The 19,612-nt window shown below is 49.5% G+C and overlaps 1 protein-coding gene across 3 annotated transcripts in view; it reads left to right on the forward strand.

Annotated features, from left to right (window-relative positions):
- Positions 1 to 19,612, forward strand: part of NFATC2 (nuclear factor of activated T cells 2) — a 138,384-nt gene that overhangs the window by 12,152 nt on the left and 106,620 nt on the right. For all 3 annotated transcript variants that reach the window (XM_039230007.1, XM_039230009.1, XM_039230008.1), the window contains exons 2-3: positions 7,671 to 8,664; positions 13,484 to 13,655. In XM_039230007.1, the coding sequence (XP_039085938.1) occupies positions 7,671 to 8,664; positions 13,484 to 13,655 (1,166 nt within the window). The remainder of the gene's footprint in view (positions 1 to 7,670; positions 8,665 to 13,483; positions 13,656 to 19,612) is intronic.

Raw genomic sequence — 19,612 nt, forward strand, 5'->3', positions numbered from 1 at the left:
AGAATAGGTTACTTGCAACCCAAGGTTTTACTCTACTGACTAATCCATCGTATTTTCATAAAACATTCTTCTTTCACTTTTTTTTGTTTATTTTTGAGAGAGAAAGTGAGAGAGCAAGAGAGAGAGAAAGACAGCATGAGTGGGGGAGGGACAGAGAGACACAGAATCGAAGCAGGCTCCAGGCTCTGAGCTGTCAGCACAGAGCCCAATGTGAGGCTCGAACTCATCAACTGTGAGATCATGACCTGAGCTGAAGTCTGATGCCTACCTGATTGAGCCACCCCAGGTGCCCCTTACTGTCTTTTAAGTATGTCCTACACCCAACATGGGCTCCAACTTATGACCCCAAGATCAAGAGTCTTGATCTTGGCATCTAGACTCCACTGAGACAGCCAGCTAGGTGCCTGAGCTTCTTTCTTTCTTTTCTTTCATGTTTTTGAAGGCACTGGGGGCTAGTGTGTATCACACAGGCAAGTTGTTGTAAAATAAAGCAGTGAGTGCAGAGAAAGGGTGGAAGTTTCATTTAAAAGGCCATTCTTTCCGTAATCATAATCATAATCAATCATAATCATAATGATATACTCATAGACCTGGTTTATTGAGTGCTTACTGTGTGTGCTCTGGGCTTCGGTTGGATTAGGAGACCTATCAGGCTGGTGCTTCACTGACTTCATCACTGGCTGATCCACGAGGACTCGGGGGTCCTGCTGGTCACACGGTCCAGGGGCAGGGCAGTGGAGCTGGGGTCCCCCGACCCTGTGCTGCATGAGGCCCGGATCTCTGACACCTTACTGAGGTGGGGACGCAACCTCCCCATGCAGAGTGGCCAGCAGTGGCCAGAGACCTCCCAGACGTTCGCGGAGCCTGGACGCTGGTGGGAGCCCCGGGAAGCGGTGGAGGGAGGGTGATGAGAGCCGGGACTTGCGGTGTGATTTCCTTGCTGGGGGCTGACGGTGAGCAGATGCCTCGGTTCTGAAGCATTCTGGGTTTCAGGGCCTGACTCCCGGGTTACTGCTTCCATCGCTCTTTTGGGCCCCTGGTGTGTGCAGGGCGTGCGTGCGACCCCAGCGTTGCACAGGGCCAGGTTCTCAGCTGGGGTGCGGGGAGCGGGTGTGCCGACTGTGGGACAAATCTGGCAATACTTGGAGACTTTTTGGTTGTCATGGCCAGGAGCATAGTAGGCATGTTATTGGCATCTAGTGGTTGGAGTCCAGGTGTGCTGCCCCCCCCCCCCCCCCAAAGAATCCTCTAGCCCTGAATGCCGCTAGCTCCGAGGGTAAGGGTCCCCAGCCAGCTGCTTGATGGTGCTGTCTGGTCTGCCCTGGTTTGAGCGTGGGACTTTGGGAGTTTTAGCTCCTTGTATCTCAGTTTCCTTGTCTGTAAAAGGGGAATACCCAGTGCCCACCTCGTAGGTGGTTGTGAGGGTGCAGTAACTCACTATGTGTAATGTGCTTACCACAGCCCCTGGCAGGTAAGTTCTCAATAAATGTTCACTGCTTTCATTATTTGTTGGTATTTTTGATTTAGGATCCCTTCCTGCCTTCAAAAAGCTCACAGTGCGTTAGGGAGACAGACAATTGATAGACTTCATTATGTGATTGTGCAGGTGTTCTGGGAACACGGAAGAAGAGCTTTCTGATCTGGGCTAGGGAATCAAGGAGGGCCTTCAGGAGGAGGTGGCCCAGGTGTAATGTCGATGGACAAATAATGGCTTGCTAGAAGTGAGGATAGGTTTGGAAGGGAGTCCTAGGCACAGGGAACAGTGTGTACAAAATCATAGAGGCCCAGAGGTCTTTGAGCAGTGACTTCTGAATCCCCCATCACAGCTTTTCCCGTTTTCCTCTTTCTGAGTACGGATGCCTCCAGTGCGGTGATCCATGGCAGGTGAGGTGGCCTTGCGTGGTCCACTGGCGAGGGCATTGCATGTAATGAGCACCATTTTTTCGCAGCGCTACTTGGCTTTGAACTAGTCCAAGGTAGAGTCTATTAGGTGTTACTGTGTCTTTCTAGCACTTGCTGTTCCCTCCCCACCCCCACCTCCAGCCTTAAAAAAGGTAGGCTAACTGGGGTTGTGGAAATGTTCTACAGCTTTATTGTGGTTGTGGTTACCAGGGTGTGTAACATTTGGCAAAACTCCTCAAACTCTACATATTCAAAATCCGAATATATATACGTCCTACCTCAATAAAAAGAGAACATTCAGGGGCAGAGAAAGAGTGGGTCTCCAGGTAGAGCCTTTGGCTGGCCACAACGTCTCGAACCTTGAATTCAGTAACTTTTATTTTTATTGTGTTTTTACCCTTCCTTCTATTTATGGAGGTGACACAGATTTTCCATCTGTGGTAGTGGTATAAAGTTTCCTTTTAAAATGAAAAAAAAAAATTTAAAGTACTAGGTGAGGGAATTTAAATAGAATATTAAGTAAATAGTATTTACTGGCAGTACGTGGCTGTAGCAAAGATCATGCAAGTGGTGAAAACAACCCAACGACAAGATTTTTGGAACGCTTTCTGAGAAAATCTGGTGGTTCTGAGATGAAACGAACTTTGCCCGGGTGCTGTGTGGGCATGGCCGTGACCCCCAGGGGCTAGCTGGGAGGGGGCACGGTCGTGAAAGGAGAAATAGAGAACCATAGCTGCTTAAAGAAACGTGTTCACGGTGAGCCGTTTGTCTGGGATACTTACTGTCCCACCCCCAGGGGGCCGAGAATGGAATGATGATAAATTACGTTCAAACTCCCTGCTTTCTCTGAAACATACAGAATCTTGAGAGGAAAAGAAAACGGAAAAACTCGGCTGCTTGGATTAATTAAACCCCGTGTAAATGCTTTGGATGCTTCTGCTCAGCAAACCGGCCTTTCTGTTTTGCGCTGTCCGCCAGCGAGCGTGAGCGATGTGTGTTTTCGGGGCCGAGTTTCTGTGACTGTTCCCATCAGGCCCAAAGGGGTGGTGTTTTGGTGAGATGTGCTGTGGTTCTGTCTGATGAGACTAGAATTTCTGCAAAGAGATTTTCTGTGGTTTGGTTTTGCTGGTTCACGGGGCAGCGGGTTATCAGAATGCTGTGGGACGTGGACTTGATGGTGATCTCTTGCTGGAATAAAAATCAGCGCTCCGTTACCTGCCAGGAAGGAGTCCGTGTACGTGTGTTGTTGACTGAGAACTTGAGAACCTACAGACCCCAGCTAGAAAAATCAAAGGATTTCACAGCCAGAAGGGACCAGGGAAACTGATGCAGTTTACTGCTGTCCTGTTATTAACAGGAAGGTTGAGACACGGAGCCAGGCTGGGGGTCTTTTCCCAGGTCACAGAGCTAGTTGCAGCATAAGGCTGTGTCTCAATTTCCTGCTTCTTAAACCAAGGTGTCATTACTATATATCCTGTTATGCCCCATCCCCTTTAAAATAAAATAAAAACCTGATTCTTTTGAGAATTGTATTTCTTTTCTCAAGGTAATGCAGAAAATGGAATCTCTTTTCGGCCATGCCTCTACTGTCTGATAGCTTAGTTCCCTTCCCTGGAAGAAGTCCCTGTTACCTAGAACTTCCAGAGAGAGCCTAAGCACCCAGCAGCTGTGTGTGCGCGCCCGCATGCGAGCGCATTCTTTTATCCTGTGTTTTTGTACTATGCATACTGTATGTACCTTGCTTTTCTTTGGCGCTTTATCTTGTCATTTCATATCAAGGCTGAAAGAACTTCTTAAACCCTTTATATAGTTGTATTGTTTTTTATTTTTGTTCAACATTTACATTTTATTTACTATAAACTGTGCCTCACAGCAGCTTACAATTTTTTAAAGTTTATTTATTTTAGAGAGAGAGAGAGAGAGAGAGAGGAGAGAGAGGGAGAGAGGAGAGAGAGGGAGAGAGAGAATCTCAAGCAGGCTCCATGCTGTCAGTGCAGAGCCTGATGTGGGTTCGAACCATGAACTGTGAGATCATGACCTGCGCTGAAATCAGGTGTTGGATACTTAATGACTGAGCCACCCAGGTGGCCCTGTTTTTCTTTTCTAAAGTTTATTTATTTTGAGAGAGCAAGCATGAGTTGGGGAAGGAAAGAGAGAGAGGGAGACAGAGAATCCCACGCAGGCTCTGCCCTGTCAGCGCAGAGCCACAAACCATGAGGTCAGGATCTGAGTGGAAACCGAGTCACACGCTTAACCAGCTGAGCCACCCAGGCACCCCTATGTAGCTCATTATTTGAAGAAACTAGAATTCAACCCATCCCCAATTGATGGACATTGGGTTGCTTTCAGTCTTTTGGGATTACCAAATTAACTAATTTTCCACATACTTCATTTTGCACATATGAGGGTTTATCGCAGGATAAATTTTAAGTTTCATCTATTTTTGAGAGAGCAAGAGCTTGTGCGCGCATGCACAGGTTGGGGAAGGGCAGAGAGAGGACAGGGAACGAATCCCAAGCAGGCTCTGCACTGTCAGTGTAGAGCCTGATGAGGGGTTTGAACCCACAAACTGTGAGATCATGGCCTGAGCCAAAGTCAGATGCTTAATTGACTGAGCCCCCCAGTGCCCCTGCGGGACAAATTTCTAAAGTGACATTGCTTGGTTCCAAAGATATGTATGTTGGAATTTTGGTTAGGTATTACCAAATCGCCCTCTCTTGAGGTGAGATCTTTCTACTGTTTTGGTTGGATATTAGCATCTTTGAGTAGTAGTTTAAATATTTCACATAGACTTTTCTGAACTCTTATTTTTTCCTTTTATTCAGCCAACCAACACATTTTTTGGGTGGGGCTGTCCAGGTGCTAGGAATACCCCAGGGGGTGAGAGAGCCCTTATGGAATTTCCTGTTGGTAGGGGTGGGGCTGGAGGTTGGAAGAGAGGCAGACAATAACTAACTAACTTCACAGTTTCTCATTTGGAATTTTGGAAAGTGTATGGACAGAACAGAGAAGTGTGGCCTCTGATCTAGCCACGGAGATCAGGAAGCCTTCCCCAGCCCATGACGCTTTAGCTGGAAGGAATGAGTGGCTTTCGTTATGTAGAGAAGGGGCCTGGGTGGGGTGGGGGAGGAGCTGTTGTGGCAGAGGGAACAGCAGATGCAAAGGTCCTGAGGCAGAAAGAAGGCAGGTGCTTTCTAAGAACAGAAAGACGGCCAGTTTGGCTGGAGTCCAAGGGAGAGTAGAGAGGTGAGGCTAGATGTGGCCAGCAGGGCCTGGCCTGGCTGGTCTAGTTCAGATTGTTCATTTTTAGCCTAAGGCCTGTGAGAAGCCATTTCTGGGCTCTCACCCTGGCAGGGGGGTGGGGGGTGGGGGCACCATCTGGACCCCAGGAGATCAGCTCAGCTAAACCAGGCAGCGCTTACCCCAGGAGGGCCCAGAAAGGATACCGAAGAGGAGGAGGGTCACCTGTGCGGCGATCTCGGCTCCCCCAGGCAGGGGCCAGTCACACGGCTGTAGGAAGAAGTCCCCTATCTGGCTGCCCAGACCTTGGACATGGTTCTTCCGTTGTTTGCTCACTCAGCAAATGTGTATGGACAGCCCGTGCTAGGGATCTGGCAAACAAGGCTGAGCCTTGGTAGATACGGTCCCAACACGGGTGCAGCTTGGAGTCTAGCACATGGGCCACAGTCTTCTCTAAAGGGCCAGATGACATTTTTGGCTCTGTGGGCCATCGAGTGTTTGTCGCAACTATCAACTTTGCTATTGATGTTTATTTTTGAGAGAGAGAGAGGGAGGGAGAGAGAGAGCGAGCTTGAGTGGGGGGAGGGTCAGAGAGAGCCGGAGACACAGAATCCGAAGCAGGCTCCGAGCTGTCAGCACAGAGCCTGATGCGGGGCTTGAACTCACGAACTGTAAGATCATGACCTGAGCCAAAGTCGGATGCTCAACCGACTGAGCCCCCAGGCACCCCTATCAACCCTCCTGCTGTAGTGCAAAAACAAGCCACAGACCATATGTAAGCAAACAGGGATAGGTGCCCTCCAATAAAACTTTATTTACAAACTCAGTCTGTTTGCCCGCCCCTGACCTAGCAGGACGAGGGTCCCTAAACAGATGATACCTGATGCAGTGTGAGCTGGTGACAGGTGTTAGGGAAAAGGGGTGGGGTCTTTCTGACAGGCCACTCTAAGGAAGGGTTGACTGAATACACACATGAAGGAATTAAGGGAAGCACCCGTGTGAAGCTCTTGGGGCAAGAGTTTCTGGCAGAATGAACAGCACTCGAGACCTTGAAGGTGGAAGGTACTTGAAGAATAGCAAGGAGGTCAGCGGGGCTGTTGCTGAGTCAGGCTGGGATACAGGGGCAGGTATGGATGGGGAGACAGGCCAGGGCTCAGGGATATGCGCATAGACTTCAGATCTCATTTGGGGAAGCCTTTAAAGTTGTGCGGATGGGCGTTTCAAGAGGCTACTGCATGGCGAACAGACCGGAGGGGGCGAGGAAAGAAGTGGGGGGCCCAGGGAGGAGGTGACTGATGTCCAGGTGAGAGGGGATGGCCAGCGCCTTAGGCCAGGGGACTTGTGGTGGAGAGAGAGAGAGAGACACGTGAATGCGGCTTTTGTTTTGACAGGGTCATCTTGACTCACTCTGGATTGGGTGTAGTGAGTTGTCTTAGAGGGGTCAGGCTGAACCAAGGCCCGGCAGGGAGGTGGGAGGGGGAGCCTCTGCCTAGTGGAGGGGTTTGCAGGGGGCTCTGGGCGCTGGGAAGAACAGCTCTTTTGCTCCATAAATCCACTCTCCAGCGTGCCTCCTTTGGCCGTGGCTCAGAAGTCCGAGACAGGCCGCTACTGAAGAAAAATCTGGTCCGTCTGCCTTCACTGTATTTTATGGTTTGGGAAACTACTACTAGCCGCGGCTCTGCCTTTTGAGGGCCCAGGGGCCTGTCTGTGGGGTTTCTCATCCTGCTAACATTCCGTGTATCTGGGCACATTCCTACCCTTCCCTGGCCCTCAGTATCCTCATCTGCAAAATGGCCCAAGATCAGATGTGACTCGGGGGTCCTGGTTCTAAGTTAAGCCACTATTTACACTGGAGTGTGCGCGGCTGGGATTTGAACCCAGAGCTCCTTGGACTCCAGAGCTGCATCCCGGGGCTGCACCAAAGGTGCAAATTGTTGAAAGGAGCCTAGCCCATGGTTTTCAGACTGTGGGTCCTGCCCCCCCCTCCCCCGGGGGGTTGGGCAGGAAATCTGTTGAATGACTTGCAACTAGCATTTAAACCCAATAACCCCAGACAAGAGGAAAGATAAGGGTAAGTAAGTGCTGCTTCACAAAGCATCTGTTTCGGTCTCCAGTAGATCTGGCGTGAAGCTGTGACAGAAGGTGCCAGAAAGTGCGTTTCTTCCAAGGGTGTCCCGTCCCCCCCCCAGCCCCCAACGAAAAGTTTGGAAGTCGCTGGCCGGGGGCGCCCTGCAGGCCTCTGGCTAGCGCTGCATGGCTTGACCGAGCTGTGCTCTGTGCACCTGCTGAAATCTTTCCGCTTCCATCTCTGTCTTGGAGGAGTCTGGGATGAAGTGGCCTCCCTTTCCTCTGGTGAGGGAAGGGGGTCCCAGCTCGGGGGTTTGGCACGGTGGGGATTATTTAAAAAAAAAAAAAGAAAGAAAAGAAAAAAGAAAAAGAGGAGACAAAACCCGATCTGTGATTGCTCTGCCTGGGAGTTCTGTTTTAGAGGCTTAAAAAGACCCCTCCCTCCCCCCTTCTCTTTCCAGAAGAACCGAATGCACATAATGTCGCCAGCCCACCCTCCGGACTCGCATACCCCGATGATGTCCTGGACTATGGCCTCAAGCCATACAGCCCCCTCCCCAGTCTCCCCGGCGAGCCCCCGGGCCGATTCGGAGAGCCCGATCGGGCGGGGCCGCAGAACTTTCTGAGCTCGGGCCCGAGCCCGCGCATCGAGATCACTCCGTCTCACGAACTGATGCAGGCAGGGGGCCCCCTCCGCGCCCCCCGAGACGCCGGCCTGCTGGGCGAGCCGCCGCCCCCGGCCGGGGTGGCCGCCGCCGGCCCGCGGTTCACGCTGCCCGTGCCCGGCTTCGAGGGCTACCGCGAGCCGCTTTGCTTGAGCCCCGCTAGCAGCGGCTCCTCTGCCAGCTTCATTTCCGACACCTTCTCCCCCTACACCTCGCCCTGCGTCTCGCCCAATAACGGCGGGCCCGACGACCTGTGCCCCCAGTTTCAAAACATCCCTGCTCATTATTCCCCCAGAACCTCGCCAATAATGTCACCTCGAACCGGCCTCGCTGAGGACAGCTGCCTGGGCCGCCACTCGCCCGCGCCCCGTCCGGCCTCCCGCTCGTCGTCGCCCGGTGCCAAGCGGCGGCACTCCTGCGCCGGGGCCCCGCTCGCCGCGCTGCCCGGAGCCTCGCCCCAGCGCTCGCGGAGCCCCTCGCCGCAGCCCCGGGACGACGGCGGCGCGCCCGCCGGCCGCGCGCCCGGCCCCGCCGTCCTCATGGACGCGCTCAGCAGCCTCGCCGCCGACGCGCCGTGCGGCGTGCCCCCCAAGATGTGGAAGACCAGCCCCGAGCCCGCGCCCGCGTCCGCCGCCCCGCCCAAGGCCGGCCTGCCGCGCCACGTGTACCCGGCCGTGGAGTTCCTGGGGCCCAGCGAGCAGGAGGAGAGGAGGAGCTCGGCCCCCGAGTCCATCCTGCTGATGCCGCCCGCGTGGCCCAAGCAGCTGGTGCCGGCGCTCCCCCTCTGCAGGTGAGCCGGGAGCGGGGCGCTGGGGGGGGGGGCGTGGCGCTTCGGAGTCGGGGACACGCCGGGCGACGCCCAGGCCCTCCCTCTTTCGGGCTGCCAGACTTGGGGGGGGGCGGCTCAGTCCGCAGGTGTGTCTCCACGTGCGCACCTGCTGCTCCCCAGGCGGCGGCGAGCGCGCCGGGATTGCCCCGTAGCGCGTGCTGTTCGTGCATCGGCCCTACGGGGTTTATCCAGCACCTGCTGTTTGTGGGTGTTGGGGGGAGACCGTGGGGAACCAGACGGGCCAAAAGTTCCGCCTCCGTGGGGCGGACATCACGGGGAGCGCAGAGCAAGCCTTCGTACGTGGGGTTCACCGGCCTCCTCAAAGGGGAATCGGGGTTTCCCGGCATCTGCTGTGCGCCTCCCGGTGACTGGAGGGCCGAAAACAAAGAAAGCGTGAGCCCTAATCCTTGAGGAGGTTAAAATCGTGGCGAGCCGAGGCAGATGCGTGTAGATGGCGGTGTGTAGGCTTTGGGGATCCGCGGGACGGGACCTGAGTCCTGGTTCTACCCCTGGGGGGGGAGGGCTGTGTGATCATGGGCATTTCTGGTGCCGCCCACCTGCTGTGCCCAGGACAGGCATCGCTAGTCAAGCAGGACACGCTTTCTCACCCAGCATCTTTCTGAGGCCCTGCCCAAGGCAGACATTGCTAATCGATCAGGACCTCCTTACTAAACCCTGGTTCATTCCCTGTGGGTTAGTCCCTACCTCATTATGTGTTTTCATTTTTCTTGGCAAGATAACAGGGTATGTATCAAAATCTTGGCATGGAGCCTGCACAAAGTAAGAGTGCAAAAAAAGGGGCAGCTGCTGTTTTTAGGGGGGGAGGTCTTCTTATCAGGGAGGCACTTTATTTTTTTTAATGTTTTATTTCTGAGAGAGAGAGAGAGAGAGAGCGAACAGGGGAGGGTCAGAAAGAGAAGGAGACACAGAATCTGAAACAGGCTCCAGGCTCTGAGCTGTCAGCACAGAGCCCAATGCGGGGCTTGAACCCACGAACCGTGAGGTCATGACCTGAGCCGAAGTTGAATGCTTAACCGACTGAGCCACCCAGGCGCCCCTAGGAGGAACTTTAGAAAGTACTTCCTCATGGACAAGCCTTGTCCTAGAAGATTGAGCTCGCAGTGGTGGTTAGAGTAATGACAGTGACCATAATAATCATGAGCATTTGAGGGTGCTTGCTACCTGCCAGGCACAACTGTAAGTTTTTTCCATGTATCGTTTTATTCTCTAGTAAATCTAGTTGGTATTGTTTTCATCTTCATTTTGATGCTAAGAAAAATGAGGCGTCCAGAGGTTAGAAGCACATGACGTTCCCTGAAAACGACAATAAAAATCATCTCGACACTTTGAAAACCGTGGGGTGACAGTAATAGCATGAGGCTGTTGATTCTTTTTTTTTTAATTTTAAATTTATTTTAAGTTTATTTACTTTTGAGAGTGAGAGAGAGAAAAAGAGACAGAGCATGAGTAGGGGAGGGGCAGAGAGAGGGAGACAGAATTGGAAACAGACTCTAGGCTCTGAGCTGTCAGCACAGAACCTGACGTGGGGCTCGAACTCATGAGCAGTGAGATCATGACCTGAGCTAAAGTCGGATGCTTAACCTACTGAGCCACCCAGGTGCCAGGGGCTGTTGATTCATCAAAGTGTTTGGTTATAGCAAATGGGAAACTTTTTTTCTTTTTCTTTCTTTCTTTTTTTAAATATTTTTTAAAATACTAAATAGAATATCAAAATAGATTATGTTAGAGCTGTTTTGATTGATGGGGTGAGAGTAGTCAAGGGCTGTGTCCCCTGGGGCTTGCTTATCCCACATCAGACCAAACTGGACCACGGAGGCCTTTCAGTCTGGCTCTTCCTCTAAAGCGGTTCTGAGAACACCATCACAGGTCCATGGGTGTTCCTTAAAACACGAGTTTCTGAGTTTTAACAAACAGATATCTTTATGCAGAGGCCACTCCCAGCTGTGGACAGAACGTGCAGTGATCTCAAAGGCCATTTGGCCACGGAGTTCTGAGTTCTGTGACCAAAGTCGTGTGGAGCCACCGTAGAAAACACTGATCAAGGCTAGCTCCTGGTGCAGGTTGAGAAGCCTGGGCTTGGTGAGGCGAGTGGACGTGCCTGTGATCACCCAGCTTGTCAGTGACGGAGTTGGACACTTAGAATCTCAAATTCTTGACTCATTTCTGCTACAGATCAGTCTGCAAAATATATTCAATGATTGAGATTGGGGAGGAACACTAATATAAAGTATGATTGTGCTGCATTGGTCTGAGACCTTATTGTTTATAAAGACTTTATTGTGTATCCTTCCTTCTCTCTTCTTTAAAAAATTTTTTCTAATGTTTATTTTTGAGAGAGAGAGAAAGAGACAGAGTGCAAGTCAGGGAGGGGCAGAGAAAGGGAGACACAGAAATGAAGCAGGCTCCAGGCGAGGCTGTGAGATCATGACCTGAGCCGAAGTCGGACGCTTCACCACTGAGCCACCCCAGGCGTCCCCCATTCCTTCTCTATTCTTGATCCAAATGGTTCCGGAATAATGGCAGACGGCTTTAGTCCCTACAAGGGCCAATTTGTGCCAGCTGATGAGATATTTGTAAGAATTTTCTGTAAGACTGAGAGAATGGGATGTTCAGGGAAGTCTCATGATAATATTTGTTTCCAGATGTGTGGAGCAGAGGGCTGGAGTTCAAGTGCAGAATTTCACATTGGTTCCGATGGTCTCATTCTTAAGATTGTATTGTAGTCATCAAAGACTTAATTCTGGAACCAAACAAAATTTGAAGTTGATACTTGGAGATAGTCCACTGGGTCTTCTACTCCCTGAAGTTTTTTGAGACTTCAGACGATGATAGTACAGGGGTGAGGCGATTTTTTTTTTAATGAGCCATATTTTTCAAATTAAAAAAAATGAACTTGGATACACAGTGACAGTGTGAGTATGTAACACGTAGCAGCTTGGCTGTAGGCAGAAGCTGCAAGGCACGTTGAGATTGAAACTCAGGTGACCACTAAGACTTCAGGGCAAGGGTGGGGATGGGGTTTCGGGAGGTGATCTAGTGGTGAAGAAGAGATGGAGATTTGCTTGCATCGTAGGACATAATTTTAAGTTGGACTGCATGTTCCAGTTGGGTTCCAGCACTGGTGGAGTTTTTGGGGTGCCGCTCCCCTGCATCGCCCCCCGGTAGTGCTGTGATGGAGAAAGGGTGGAATTGGCTTCTTTGCAAATGCCTAACTAAGTTCAGTTGATAATGTCAGTTTTCAGCAGCTCGGGGCTTAGTGGAAAAGAAATATCCTGGTTGGATTAATGATTGGTGCCACCATGTGCAAAATCAGGACACAGTGACACAAATCCATGCATTTGCAGCTTTGAAGCTACTTTGAATATACAGGGCTTCTTTGAAATAAAACGGCTCATCCACTCATCCATCTATCCGTCCATCACCCACCCACCCACCCACCCACTGAATATTCACTGAGAACTGATCAAATATCAAGTGTTGTTCTAGAGTCATTCTATAAATGAAATATTTTCTTGGCCCTGTTTTAAGTCAGTTAGCAAGATAAGAAATAGCATATCTCTAGTAGCATAGAGATGACCATGGAGCACTGGACTAAGAGTCCAGAGACATAAGTTGGAACCTTGTAATCTTGGGAAGATATCTGTGTTCTCTGAGACTCTGAAGGAATGGTCTAGGTGGATCATTAAGACCTTGGTTAACTCTTAAATGATATAATCCTAACCATATGTCAAGCACCTGTTGGGTGTGCTGGGTAGGGTTAAGATTCTGTAAGAAAATGAAACTTAATGGATGTCATTACAACTTCAGATGTAAAGGCTTATATATCTAATACCATAACCACAAGTAAATTAGATTATAGGAGACAACTTTGAGGTATGCAGTGTATGTACAGGGAAACATAATTATAGTCTAATATTTTTTGAGTAGTTCTTGTGCTAAGCTCTTCATATGATTGCTGTAGCCCCATTTCACAATGGAGGAAACTAAGACCTAGGGAGATAGAGGCATCTGCTCAACGTAGTTAGAGGTGGAGCTTGGACCTAAACGTGGGTGGGTGACTCCAGTCATGTTCTTGACTTTTATTCGTCCTTTAAATTTAGGGGGTCTGGGTGGTTTGACTCATCCGTACCAAAACCAGACCCCTCTCTATGGTTAGATGTTCTTTACTTGTCCTGATGATCAATGGCCATGACTAGAAATGGTCTCTCCCTAAAAGTAGATTTTAATTGAGAGGATCAAACTTGGAAATGAAAGAGCTGAAACATATTATGAGACACTGGAGATAGAAGAGGTGAGGTTGCTTGCCTAAAGTCACACTGCATCACCAGTGACCCACGCGGGCCCCTGATTTCCACTTCAGGGTATCTTCTCCCATACTCACTCCTTTGGAAAAGGAGAACATTCTGGGTGAGGGGTGATTTTTAGAGGACGGAGGTAGTACTCTTCAAAATTCCCAGAGAAAAAGGAATTATAGCATTTAGAAATATGAGAACTCACATGTAATGAAATTAGCTTTGTAAACTAAGATGTCAGTCACGCTGTTTTCATCAAGGATGGAAGACAAAACAAAGGAAAAGATCTTTATCACGTGTAGAATCCTACCTACCCTGTCTGAGAAATATGTGCTCTCCAACAGCCAGTACTTTACTCTCATACCCTCTGGACATGATTTTTCAGAAAAGGGACCATTTACGTTTATAGTACAGGTTGACTGGTTCTGATTTCTTGTACGCATGACTGATTCTATTTCCTCTTGCAGTATCCCGGTGACCGCATCCCTCCCTCCACTCGAGTGGCCACTCTCCCACCAGTCAGGCTCCTATGAGCTGCGGATTGAGGTGCAGCCCAAGCCACATCACCGGGCCCACTATGAGACAGAAGGCAGTCGAGGGGCTGTCAAAGCTCCAACAGGTGGCCACCCCGTCGTTCAGGTACGAACATGAATTCTTTTCCTTTTTGTGTCCTTCAATTTCCACCAAGTGATCTTTTTTTGCTCAGCCACTGTCTGTTATTTGTTGGATTGTGGTATGTATCTCAACCTCCTACTTGTCTGACGGATGGGAAGTTTGAGATGGAACTAGTATCAGAAGTCCAGCTACTCGGAGGCCAGAGAAGAAAGTCTTCCTGAGCTGGATAAGGATAGAAATGATATTCTTAAGCTATTTCTTCCCTTCTCTTTCTGATTGAAAAATTGCTAGAGTTTTCCAGGGGTTTGTGTATTGACAGAAGGTTTCTGAAGCTGTTATTTTGTGTTTAAATTTCAGATGAGAGTCCAGTGAGGAAAATCTGTACACTCTTGTAAAGTATAGAAAACTAGGGGAAAATTAAAATTACACACAAAGTAAATATTATTAGCATTTTGATATATTGCTTGTTGCCTTCTTTCTGTTCTCAAACACGGCAGTGTCTATTGATATACATTTATGTGCTTAATGTTATGGTGATTGGTGTTCTGATTTTGAAAATATACCATGAACGTTTCCTCCAGTTTTTTCTTAATCATTATCTTTAATGTCTCTGGCTTTTGATGTAACCTCAGGTTTTTTTTTTTTGTTTGTTTTTGGTCAAAATAAGTAGAGAAGAATGCATTTTGCTGCAAAATAATTAGAGTTGAAATTATCTTTCTTAATTGTGTAATCTATTCAACCAGGGAGTGCTGCTTGGTGCCCACCAACCAACTCAATTAAGCAGAACCTTCAATACATATAAATTTAACTTTTATTTGCATTTGCCTTAAGGTGGGTGTATTCGATGATAAGAATCTGCTGTAGCATGTATAAAAGCCCTCTAGAGAGGTTGTTAAAAATGCAGATTCCTAAGCATCCCTTGAAACTACTTAATGAGGAATTATATAACACGAGTAGAGCTGAGACCAGCAAACAAACAAAAGTCCACGATCTCTGAAATCTCTGTCGGTGCTTTGGGTGTATACACCTGGTTAAGGACTTTTATGATAATAATAGGGACTTCCACATCCTGGCAGTTGCTTTTTCCAGAGCTGACATCACCCTCTGTGTCTCTTTATTGTTTCTTTTCCTTGACATTGAGTCACATTTTCCTTTTTCTTTGCATGTCTAGTGATTGTCGACTGTATTCTAACATTGTAATGATAACATGCTTACATATTGAGACTCTGGATTTTGTTATCTTCCTTTAAAGACAATTTCAGCAGCCGGCTGATCACTTTCAACTTGTGGAGACTTGATTTAGTTATGGTGGATCTGTGGAAAGCCCAAGGTGTTTCCCATGGCCCCTTCTGTGTCAGTAACCTTTATGGATGCCTGGTCGGGGAGGTGACTGCATGCTGGTGGTGTGGAAGTGGTCCTCAGGCAGAGAACTGGAGTGAATGTGGACTCCAGGGTTTCCTTTCCCTCAGTGGCCACAGTCATATGCTGCCTGCTATCTAAAAAATGCCTGAAAATAGTTACCTTATATATGTTTGTCCTGATTTATAGTGGTTTATGGCGGGACAGCTGGTCTGATACCATTTACTCCGTCATGCATGAAAATTTCTTTTTTGGAAAAGGAAGTCTTTGTATCATTATTGGTCTAGGCTTATCCACTCTAGGATGGGGACTCCTCAGAGGACGCCGTTGGTCTGTATGTTGGAATCAGTTCGTCTGTGTGTTTAGTAATGATAGAGAAACTCTCTTATGGCCGATTAGAAAAGAAGGCTACACTTGCAAAACCAGGCCAGGAGACTCAACTCTGAAAGAAGCCAGACTTGAAAATGGTCCCAAATTTACTTCTCTGTTCAGTCACAGTCGGTCCATTCAGCAAGTGGATTTATTCATTCTGCAAGTATTCGTTGAGCCCCTGCTTTTTGCCCTGTACCGTGCTTGATACGAAAATACAACGAAGAATAAAAATGAAGCCATGATCTCTTTCTTCAAGGAGCTCATGGTCTAGAAGCAAGAATCATTGACTAAATCGTCACGCACAAATGATAAAAGTACAAACGGCAGCAAAGTGGCAGAAAGGAAAAGAACGTGAGCCTCTGGGCATGTGAAATGGAGGAGCCAGTGGAAATGAGGGAAGAACTTGTGAAGATTTCCCTCAGCCTGGGGCTGAGGGCGCAGGGGGAGCCTCTGCGTGTGCAAGTGCCTGGAGGCAGAAGGCAGCAGAGGGAATCACGTTAGAGGAGCAGAGGAGGCCAATATAGCCAGAGGACCGGAGGGAGGGGGAGGGAGGCAGGCAGGGGCCAGAGTGTGCAGGGCCTGGGTAGCCAGCGGGGAGAGTTTGGCTTTATCCTGAGACACGAAAAGCAGGTACGAAGCGTGACCTGATTTTAGGCGTTGAGAAGCCCCGGCCAGGATTGCCCGGTTGGTGGAGGGGCTGAGATGAGGAAGAAAGTCAGCAGACTCTGTCCAGGGCCTCTGTCTTCTCAGGGCTGTGTTGTATCTTCATTCCCTGACCACTCAACAAGCATTACTTGAGGACTCCCGTGTACCAGGCTTGGTTCTAGACCCTGGGCTGTGGTGTGTCCAAAATAGCGAGAATGTCTCAGCCTTACGGTTGAGCAAAAGGATAACAACAGTTCCCATTCAGCATGCATTTACTGTGTGTCAGCCTCTGTTCCAAGTGCTGTATGTGTTAATTTATTTAATCCTCAAAGGAGCCCTAAAAGCAGGTTACAGTGAGGTCAAGGAGAGGTCAAGGAGCTTGTTCAAGGTCATAGCTGTCGAATGGGCCTGGGATTTGGACCCATGGGTCTGGCTCTCTCTGCTATACAACGTTCCTGATTTTTCAGGTCTCTTCAGACCGTCTTTCCCTGACTCCACACTCTTACAAGGCAGAGAAAGCCCAGAGGAAAAATGCCCACACCTCCTGCCTATCACTTTTATGTGCTGGCACCGCACTGGCTTTTTGGGGCCCAAACTGTGATTTCTCGGGCAGGTTCTAACTGGCTCTGCTTGGGAAGGCCCACTGGTCCAATTGGCTTGGCCAGAGAGGTTGGACCATGTGCAGTGCTAGGCTCTGCTCACCCATTCATTTAGGGCTGGGGCCATGGAAAGTTCCAGAGAAGGGAACAGGCTGGACGTGCAGCCCAAAAGTCCCTGCTGAACTGTGCTTGAAGTTCACGCCCCTCCTTCTGACGGCCCCCAAGGAGCCCTCCCTCTTCATGCTCGTGACTTTGAAAACCCAGTGTATGACTTCAAGCTTTGCAGCCACATTCTCTAAAGATACAGAGTAGAGTATTTTTTTTAAAAAATTATTTGAATAGACTGTGTTCTCTTCAGAATGCGATGTGCTAACCACTGATTTTGAATGTAGTAAGTCCCTTTTTAAAAAGCTTCTTTGAAAAATGAAGAGGAGACTTAAGACAAATGCTATTACCCTGTAAGTGGAGTGAAAACCCCTTTCGAAATCTGGGGGGTTGCCCTTTCATTCCCAGAAGAGCAGTGAAGCCCTGTTTTGTACCTTGCCTCGATACCTCTGCTGGTTTCTCTCTTGATCTGTCTCTTATCTCTACATCTGTTTCTATTTCTGTTCTGTACCACGGCTCCTTCCCCCCTCAATGATTGGGCCCCACCCTTCTCTTTTTTTATTTACTGCACACTATAAAACTTCATTTTTCTGCATCCCTTGCGGTTTTATGCTCCTCTTTATACGAAAATAAAATGAGTACAAGGTCATTTCTTTACATATAAAATTTAAAATCTTAAGCATATGCCATGTTTAGCATTGTGTGTGTGTGTGGTTTTTTTTTCCTTTTGAACATCACCTGGTCTTGGAAGAAAGTTTGTTCTAAACCTTTAGTGCTTTCAGATCTCCTGCCTCCTTCCTTTGGCAGATACTTTGTTGCAGACCAGCTGCGGGCCAGGCGCTGCGTTAAGTGCTGATAATGTAACGAGGGGCGGGATGAATACGGTTTCTGCCCTGATGGCGCTCCAGGAGCACTGAGGCACAGAGCAGACAAGAATGGTTTGGCGTGACCATTGCTTGTGACCATTGCTGAGCTGTGAGCGGCTCAGGGAGGCAGGTGACGGCAGTCTGGAATGACACCTGGGCTCTGGGGCAAGACCTGATGACTGGCTGGGATCCCACCTGTTGGATGTACAACGTAAATTTCACGACTCACAATTTCAACCAAACCAGCCATGCTGAGAGAGTACTTAGAGCTGCTGGAAGGGAGCCTTGCTGCGGATGTGACTTATCACCTGTGACCTAGAGCAGGTGTCAGAGCCAGCAAAGTGAGGAATGATGCCCTTCTTCTCTGTTTCTCGGTCTCTCTGGGTAGTGGGGGGAGAGTGTTCCTTGCACAAGGTATAGTGTGTGCAAAGGTCCTGAGGCAGGGAGGAACTTGGTGTGTCTGAGGAGCTAAAGGAGGGCCAGTGTCACTTGAGTTTAGCTTGTGGGGGTGGTGGGTTGGCGGGGCCACACTGTGCAGGACTCATAAGCCGAGGTGAGGAGCCTGGGTTTTATTCCAGGGGAAGGGAGTAACGAGTTTTGAGTAGGGGAGGAAAGTGATTCTGATTTACTGTTTCTAGGATGTTGTGGCTTCTTTGTAGGGCGTGGGTTAGAAGGGATGGAAGGAAGCAGGGAGATGAATTTGATGGACTGTGGCGGTACCAGGTGAAGATCAAGGTGCTGAGGACAAGGCAGCAGTGGGAGGGGGAGGGAGAGGAGGGATTCAGGACTCGGTTCTGGCTTAGATGTGGGAGGTGAAGGGGTACCTGAGTACCGGATGTCGTGTGGGGAGACTTGGGGAAGGAATCATTTTCTTAGGAGAGGCTAATGAATTCAGTTTGGGGTGTAGGAAGTTGGGAGCACCTGTGAGGTGTCTGAGTAAAGATGTGAACAGGCCGTTGAACTTGGGGGCCTGGAGCTCAGCAGCAGAGTGCTGGCCTCGCCGACCCTCCGGCCTGTGGGACGGCACAGGGCCACACGCACCATCCCTAGACAGCTTTGCGTGGATCCACTTGTACGAGTTTACTTCCCACACTCGAATAGGACCCTGCATCTCTCCAGAAGCAGTGGGCCGAGGAGAGAGCTGGAGAAGAGCCTGGAGAAACAGGATTCAGAAACCGAGAAGCTGGTGGCGGCCAGGCAGTGAAAAGAAATGGCCGAATTGGCCAAATGTGCGGGACAGTAGATGGCAGAGGGGAGTAGGGCACAGCAGACCGTGGGCCTCGTTGCCAGCAGGTGGGTACTAGTCAGTCCCCGCTTGTACCGTGTGGGAGCGTGGGTGCAGCGTTGCCAGGGCTCGTGGGTTTTGGGAGAAGCTCAGAATCTGAATTTCCATGTGAAATGTCTGGTTATTACGTTTTGGCTGCAGAATCAAACTTTGTGTGAGGTTTGGCCCAAGGCAAATAACCTCACGTGCGTATCCTCTGGGGCAAATGAGGACTGTGCTGCCTCAAGGTTTATCAAACAGAAAGGGAGATAAGAGAGAGGCTATATTTATACAGTTTCTACGAACTGTCTGGTTAGGGAAGGGGGACTCTTAGCAGCCGGGCTCACCTTGTTTCCTTTGTAAAGCTTTCAATGCCGTTGAACTGGAACGAGCTTATGGCTCTTTCCGAGGAAGCAGGGCATCTTAATTCTGTGGCCCGACTTAGATGTGGAAGGATCAGAGGAGAAAGGGGACCACTCGACTCACCTTGAAAGAGCCACGTGCCCGTTGGCGGAACCCAGCCGTCATTTCCTTGTTCTGCTTCAGGACAGGACGCCGGGGTCCTTTGGTGGACAGAACTTCCATGCTCAGCCTGCAGCGCGAAGTGGGGCTTTTCTGCATTTACACAGCTCTGCAGCTTCCTGGGATCTAATTCTACTCCAGTTGATTTGATGCCGTTTTCACGGACACCTGTCCTGGGCTTCCGGACCCTTTAACCATGTCCCCGCGTGGAAATTCCCGGTAGAGGACACTGTGTCATATTCCTTATCC

The sequence above is a fragment of the Hyaena hyaena genome, unplaced genomic scaffold (genome assembly GCF_003009895.1).
Source record: "Hyaena hyaena isolate Hyena2069 unplaced genomic scaffold, ASM300989v1 scaffold_42, whole genome shotgun sequence".
Classification (NCBI taxonomy): Eukaryota; Metazoa; Chordata; class Mammalia; order Carnivora; family Hyaenidae; genus Hyaena; species Hyaena hyaena.